General features: G+C 48.3%; 1 protein-coding gene across 1 annotated transcript; it reads left to right on the top strand.

Annotated features, from left to right (window-relative positions):
• Positions 1-4,348: 4,348 nt before the first annotated feature.
• On the top strand, positions 4,349-7,583 carry LOC136471238 (disease resistance protein RPP13-like). Its single transcript, XM_066468967.1, has one exon. The coding sequence runs from the start codon at positions 4,399-4,401 to the stop codon at positions 7,273-7,275; it is 2,877 nt and encodes a 958-aa protein (XP_066325064.1). The 5' UTR covers positions 4,349-4,398; the 3' UTR covers positions 7,276-7,583.
• Positions 7,584-8,056: the final 473 nt, after the last annotated feature.

The raw sequence follows: 8,056 nt of genomic DNA, 5'->3' as shown, positions 1-8,056 counted from the left end.
TTGATATGTCGTAGTTACCGAAATAGAAAGGTTTTCATGGTGATCCGAATCTTCGAGGAGACGGCTTTGGAGCTTGCCATTATCGCCTGCCTCACAGATCCATGAACCGAAGATGAAGGTTGATCCCGTCGAGAAGATCATGTTGTCGAGGTCCGTCGAGCTCTCGGATGCAGTTTCGCCGAAAGCCCCTACCTGGCGCGCCAGCTGTTGATGTTTCACCACCGATAGCCTGCCACAGGGGTACCCGGGGCAGTTGAAAGGTCCTAGTATGGCTAGAGGGGGGGTGAATAGCCTATTTAAAAATCTATAAATCAACTAGAGCAATTTGATTAGTATGACAAATAGCGTAATGCAAACTTGCTCTAGCTCTACAAGGGTTGCAAGCCACCTATCCAACAATTCTAGTTGCAATGATTACTTAGGCACACAAACTTGCTACTCTCAAGAGCTCAACTAGATGAATGTAAACAACAAAGCAAGCTCTCAATTCTAATTACTCTAAAGAGCTTGTATCAACTAGTTTGCAAGAAAGTAATCAAGTAAATAGGGTGATTATACCGCCGTGTAGGGGATGAACCAATCACAAGATGAAGATCAAGCCAATCACCGGGAGAATGCAAATGACAAGAGACAACCGATTTTTCTCCCGAGGTTCACGTGCTTGCCAACACGCTAGTCCCCGTTGTGTCGACCAACACTTGGTGGTTCGGCGGCTAAGAGGTGTTTCACAAACCTCGTCCACACGATAGGACACCGCAAGAACCGACCCACAAGTGAGGTAACTCAATGACACGAGCAATTTACTAGAGTTACCTTTCGGCACTCCGCCGGGAAGGTACAACTCCCCTCACAATCACCGAAGGCGGCCACGAACAATCACCAACTCGTGCCGATCCTTCACCGCTGCTCCAACCGTCTAGGTGGTGGCAACCACCAAGAGAAACAAGCGAAATCCGCAGTGCAACACGAATACCAAGTGCCTCTAGATGCAATCACTCAAGCAATGCACTTGGATTCTCTCCCAATCTCACAATGATGATGGATCAATGATGGAGATGAGTGGGAGGACTTTGGCTAAGCTCACAAGGATGCTATGTCAATGAAAATATGCAAGAGATATCCCTTGAGCCGGCCATGGGGCTATAAATAGAGCCCCCATCAAATAGAGCCGTTATACCCCTTCACTGGGCAGAACGCGCTCTGACCGGACGCTCCGGTCATACTGACCGGACGCTGGCCCTCAGCGTCCGGTCGCCCGATGGACGCCACGCGTCACCAGCTTCAAACGTTGTTCGTCAGATTTCAACGGCTACGAAGCTGACCGGACGCTCCGGTCAAAACTGACCGGACGCTGAAGCCCCAGCGTCCGGTCGTTTCCAGTAAGCTCCCCGAGGCATGTTTTTTTCGACCGGACGCGTCCGGTCCACCTTGACCGGACGCAGACCAGCGTCCGGTGCTCAACCTTAGCGACTGTGCCATCAGACAGCTCGACCGGACGCAGCCCTTCAGCGTCCGGTCGCTGAGTGACCCAGCGTCCGGTCAGTAGACCGACGCCAGCATCATTTCGACCAACTCCATTTCAACTCTAACTTCTTCACCCTTGCTCAAGTGTGCCAACCACCAAGAATTTTGCATCCGGCGCAATAGAAAATAGACATTTCATTTTCCCGAAAGCGCCGAATCCCGCCTCGCAAGCTCGGCGGGAGGGAGAGAGGGACCCAAACCCATCTCAACCCTGCAAACACCTTGTGCACATGTGTTAGCATATTTTCACAAATATTTTCAAGGGTGTTAGCACTCCACTAGATCCTAAATGCATATGCAATGAGTTAGAGCATCTAGTGGCACTTTGATAACTGCATTCCGATACGAGTTTCACTCCTCTTAATAGTACGGCTATCTATCCTAAATGTGATCACACTCACTAAGTGTCTTGATCACTAAAACAAAATGGCTCCTATATTTTATACCTTTGCCTTGAGCCTTTTGTTTTTCTCTTTCTTCTTTTCCAAGTTGCATTTGACCATCACCATGCCATCACCATTGTCATGATCTTCGCCATTGCATCATCACTTGGAGTAGTGCTACCTATCTCATAATCATCTTGATAAACTAGGTTAGCACTTAGGGTTTCATTAATTAACCAAAACCAAACTAGAGCTTTCAGCAGTTTGTTCGGGCTTCAGCGTATGCAGAACTCGACGGTAAACGCAAGAGAGTCGATTTATCCTGGTTCGGGCCCTCGATCGTGATCGAGTAATAGCCCTACGTCCAGTCGATGCTAGCCTTTGCGTTGGATTGATTGTAAAGTGTTGTGTTGCGTTATCTTGGTCCCTTCTCCAGGAACTCTGCCCTCCTTTATATAGTCAGGAGGCCAGAGTCCTAGTCGGTTTACAATAAGAGTTTCCAGTAGGATTACAGAATAATACTACTACTAAGATTATATGGAAAGAATCCTAGTTAGACTAGATCTTCTCCCTTCCCTGTTGGGTATCCCGTGGGTCCCGTATCGACACTGGCACACGAGGTGGATCGCTCATGTGCATGAAGAGCAGCAAAAGGGAGTGACAGCGTTGGTGCCAAGATCCAGCAGGCTGCCCGCATTCTCCCTAGCTCTATCTTCTTTCTCAACCCATCCTATGCTTTCTCTTAGAACAATAGGAATGGACAATTAAAATGTGGCCAATTCAAGCATTTGTCTGAATCGAACATGTTTCAGGTGCTAAAATTGAATTCCACTTTCAGAGATTGTAAGGATGCAAGCAAGTGACTAAAAACAAAGCCACCATTAGAACCAAGATTGCTGCTATATGAACGTCACAGAAGCGAGAACAGAGAACATCGTCGCTCTTGCATGCGCCACCTCACTGCCTTCGCGGTGGCCGCCGAAGCTATTGACTATTGATATTTGCTACAGAAAATGGGTGAATTAGTATTGCTATTTGGCACTGAATGTGAACAATGTTTAGATAAAGCTCTTTGCCTTTTCTAGAAAAGCAATGAAAAAAATTTGAAAATGTGATATCAGTAAGCTCTGTTAAGCATACAGACAAATGACCTTTGATTTCTTATCTATATAACCTGGCGCTAGATAATTGAAAACCAAGGCTGGGTTGAACAAACAACTAACAACTCGACCTCCGTATGTGCTTCCTAGATTGTATGTTTAGAGAATTCTTGCAACATTAGAAGGCATCTAAATTAACATCCTGCAATTCATAGAGCTTATTGTCAGGAAACAATTCACGATTCTGCACTAAATCAATCTTCCCTGCTATGAAGGATGAGAATTGAGCAAGTAACAAGCACATACACTACTATTGTTAATGCGATCAAATAAAAAATGTATGAACAGATCCGTGTCGATCCATTCAACCATCCTACTTCCAGATTCACACGCCATAGGTGGGAGCCAGGGACATGAGGCATGGTGCGCAGGGCAGACGAGTACGTACCGGTGAGGAGCGGGGCGTTGGCCTCGGCGAATTAGTAGAAGTGGTGGTAACACAGTTCGTGGCTGAGGCGCCGAGCACGAGCATGGAGATCTGCAACAGAATCCCCACGCCGGACACCTGCTGCTCCTTCCCGGGCAGGGTGAGAGGTGGCGGCTGCGCCAAGCCCGCGTCTTATCCTCCTCCGACTCTCCGAGAAGTCCGCATCCGTGACGTGGATCTTGTGCCTCGGGTACTTGGATCCCATCACTGTCGTGGCACGGGAAGGGGCGGAGCATGGCGGAGCGTGGCGGGGCTGTGGTGGCGCAGCGAGGCTGGGGAGGCGGCGGCGCAACGGCTGCGTGGGGCGGTGGCTGAGGGCGAGGGCAAGGGCGCAGGGGCGAGGTCGACGGCGACGACGCAGTGATGCCGAATTGCCGATCCGCCTCCGTTGCGGATATGCTGCGCGTCGAGGCGGGGCGAGGAGCAGCCGGCGATGACGAGGGCGAGGGCGCAGGGGCGGCGGTTCATTGGAGCGAGACGAGTTGCGGAGCTGGTCGGCGTGCGCGGGAGGCGTCGTTGTGCACAGTGCGAGGTGCTGCGGTTCCTTCTTCTGAGGTGACGAGAAGCGGCGGAGGCGTCGGGATTTGTCTCGCACGAAGGGAGCGGCGGGAGCGATGATTTGCTTCACACGTGTGTGTCAACGATTCTCTTATGAATATTTTAGTTGTAAAGAAATTGTTGCAATTCCATTGCCGGCCCTGGCCCGTAGTTTGACCAGGCCTTTTGTCATTCTTCCGTGCAATAAGGAGGCAGCACAAGAACGAAGAATATCCCTCAAAAAAAAAGGCAGCACAACTGCACAGGAAACGCGGAAACTTAGCACGCGCGCACTCAAGACCGCGACCATAAAGCTACGAGGTGAAAGCACGCATCCAAGCAAAGCAAGCGCGTCCTCCTGCCGGCCATGTTGGAATCCTCAGTGGCGTCAGTGTTGCGCCCGGTAGGCAACATGATCGCCGAGGAAGCCGCCTTCCTGCGCGGCGTCAACGCCGACGCCGACCTCCTCAGGGCCGAGCTCCGCCGCATGCAGTGCTTCCTCCGCGACGCCGCCGACGCCAGGCGCCGCGGCAGCGAGCGCGTCAACAACTGGGTGGTGGACGTCCGCGCGGCCGCCTACGAAGCGGAGGACGCCCTCGAGGAGGCCGACCTCCTCGCGCGCCGCCGCGCCCTGCGGCGCGGCTACTCTGGCCTTCTCTCCTGGTGCGCTGACCTCGCCGCGCTCCACAGTTTTGGCCAGAAGATTAGGCGCGTCCGAGCCAGGATCCGAGAGATCTCCGATGGCGCCGTCGCCTACGGAATCGCAAATCTCGGTGAGGCCAGCATCTCAGTTTCTCCACTGGACATAAATGTGACGACGCCCTGTGACCTTCGTTGGGCTGGTGGACACGATAGTTGGGTTGTTGGATTCCACAAAGAGAGGAATGAGATCATCAAAGAATTGATTGATACAAAGACCCTGCAAATTTGTGTTGTTTCCATAGTTGGGATGGGTGGATCTGGCAAATCAACGCTTGCAAAAAAAATCTACAATTTTTTCCATTCTCAACAGCATTTTCAGGCCTTTTGTTGGTTAGTAGTCTCTCAGAAATACACGTTCCTTGATCTTATCAAGGATGTAGCTAAGAGGATTATTGACATCAAAAGTGAGAAGAACAGGGAGGAAAGAAACAAGGATGGAGAGGGGACAAGCAAAAATGGAAAGGGGACAGGCAAAGATGGTGAGCGGACAAGCAAAGATGGTAAAGAGAACAATCAGTTAACGATCGAAGCATTGGAGAAGATGGACGAGGAAGAAATAAGTGAACTTCTGCGGAAGGAACTTGCACATAGAAGGTTTCTTGTTGTGCTGGATGACGTCTGGAGGTGTAATTCCTATAGCGAGATCAATAGGATCATCAGCCTCTTTCCAGATGTTAACAATGGGAGTAGAATTATGTTGACCACTCGAGACGTAAGTGTCGCAAAGCATGTCAGCAAGAGGAATAGCATCCATCAGATGAAGCTTTTGGACGAGGGCCAGAGCTGGGAGCTGCTTGAGAAGAAGGCCTTTCAGCAGAACCAAAATTTTAGCCCCAGTGATCGGTCACAGCTGACACCTATAGGAAAGAAATTGGCTGTTAAATGCAACGGGTTGCCGATTGCTCTTGTGGTGTTGGGAGGATATCTTTCGAGGAACTTGGACTATGACATTTGGTTGCGACTGGTTGACAATTTGGATTGGGAAGCTCGCAAGGATGATGAGCCAGTTTGGGACATATTAGCTAGAAGTTACAATGATCTGCCAAATCATCACCTGAAATCATGCTTCCTTTATTTGGCATCCTTCCCAGAGGACCACGTCATACGTGTCAATAAGCTTACCAAGCTGTGGATCGCTGAAGGATTTGTTCCTGAGAGGCACAACCGCACAATGGAAGATACAGCAAGAGAGTACACAAACGAGTTGGCTCACAGGTGCATGCTCCAAGTAGTTGATAGGAGCAAAGTGGATGGCTCAATAAAAAGTGTAGTCCTCCACGACATTCTTCGCGATTGGGGCATCAAAGAGGCAAGCAGAGAGGGGGTTTTTAATATTTGGTGTAATACAACAGTACCTGTGGTGTATTCAGATTCGATGCCATCTTACCGAATTGCTTTCCATAACTTTTCTGGCTGCAGTCAAATCGTTGCGTCCATGCCAAAGATGCGAACCTTATGGCTGAGTGGCTCATTGTCAAATGCATTGGGCTTATGCAGCCTGACATTTCTCAGAGTGCTTGATCTTTATGGAATAAAAGACCTCAAGAGGCTGCCTTCTGGTATTGGCAAGATGATGCATCTTAGGTACCTTGGACTGCAAAACAATGGCCACAGACCAATTGATATTCCTTCATCTGTCTCAGATCTCTTGAACTTGCAAACTGTTGATGTGAGAAATTCGAGGGTCGGATCACTGCCACGGTATTTCTGGGATGTTCCAACGTTCAGGCATATTCATCTTACTGATGTGTACTTCTGGGCTGCACCTGAGGTCCGGTGCCTTCTTCAATTACAGACATTGCACTTCTCTGGTGTATGCTCTTTAGATGATATTGAAAAGTACCAGATTTCTAAGTATAGAAGAGCTGCTAGGGCATCAAACAAGTCGAGCAAGAAGGCAAATGACAGAGAGTGGACTCTCTTGATTGAAGCACTGCCAGAAATGAAGCAGCTTGTGTTTCTTCATCTGGAGAGTTGGTACTCTGTCAGCGGAAAGAGAGAGAAGGCCATGTTTCCAAAGAGATTAATCACGGTACTCTCTGGTCATAACTGCCTTCGTGTGTTAGAGTTGTCCGGACAACTTCATTGGAGTCTGCAGATAAGTCATTTTGCCATGCTACCCTGTAACCTGAAAAAGCTCAAGCTGGTAGGCTCTAGATTGCGCGAGGACCCAATGCCGGTGCTGGGCAAGCTTCTGAACCTGGTGGTGCTAACCTTGGAGTATGGAGCATACCAAGGGAAGACAATGACATGCACTGCAGATGGATTCCGTAGGTTGCAATATCTGACATTCAACGAGGTCTATGATGTCATGCACTGGAACATTGAGGCTGGCACATTTCCTTCCCTGATCCAGCTAAATCTCATCTCCAGCTTTCGAGAGATGACTCTTCCCCCACTGGGACTAGTCCACGTGAAATCACTTCAAGAGTTGCATTTGCGTCACTGGGATTCTAAATACGTGTCTCTGCAAAACATCGAGAAATTAAGGGGAATCGGATGCAAGGTCAATATCAAGATGCAGAAGCTAGATATATATTAGAAGTTCAATTGCAGTTTTGTAGCTAAATTGAGAGCGTCATGTACAGGTCAGAGCATGCAAGTTCATGCGGTGGCTTCTCGTTTTCTCGGTTGTTCTACCGTGGCGAGAGGCATGTCTTTGAGCTGTGGGATGGCGCGGCTTGTGCGGAGACGTGGGCGGGCAGGCGTCGTGGAGATCATGACGAACCACGATGGTTTTGTATGTAGAGTCCTGTCTAGAGCAATACTTCGTCACTCGAATAAATCAATTTATATTAGATATTATTAACTTAGACCTTTTTATGTTTGACCAAATTTATAAAAACACACACAAATATTTATGACACCAAGTGATCATATTTGGAAATATATTTAATGTTGTATCTAATAATACTAATTTGGTGTTACAAATCTAAGCACTCTTTTCTGTAAATTCGGTTAAATTTTTAAAAATTTGACTTAATACAACTCTACGAATTTATTTATTCAATGACAAAAGTAGTATTAGAAAGAGTTAAATGCATGAGCGGTCCCTGAGCTTGTCAAGGAGTGTCACTTAGGTTCATAAACTTTAAAAATGCATTTCTATGTCACTAAACTTGTTAAGTGGTGCAGCGTAGGTCCATGTCAGCCATGTGAACATTTTATATGACATGGCATTGCCACTGTGACGCTGACTGCATATGGCACTTTGCATTTAACTCCTCAAAAATACTTCATCTATCTCACTCTCACCCAACCTCCCATCTTTTCTCAACTATACCTCGTCTCTTTCTGTTATTCTGTACCCCCCTTGGCCCTTG

The sequence above is a fragment of the Miscanthus floridulus genome, chromosome 8 (assembly GCF_019320115.1).
Source record: "Miscanthus floridulus cultivar M001 chromosome 8, ASM1932011v1, whole genome shotgun sequence".
NCBI lineage: Eukaryota > Viridiplantae > Streptophyta > Magnoliopsida > Poales > Poaceae > Miscanthus > Miscanthus floridulus.
This window is presented reverse-complemented; position numbering and strand designations above follow the sequence as displayed.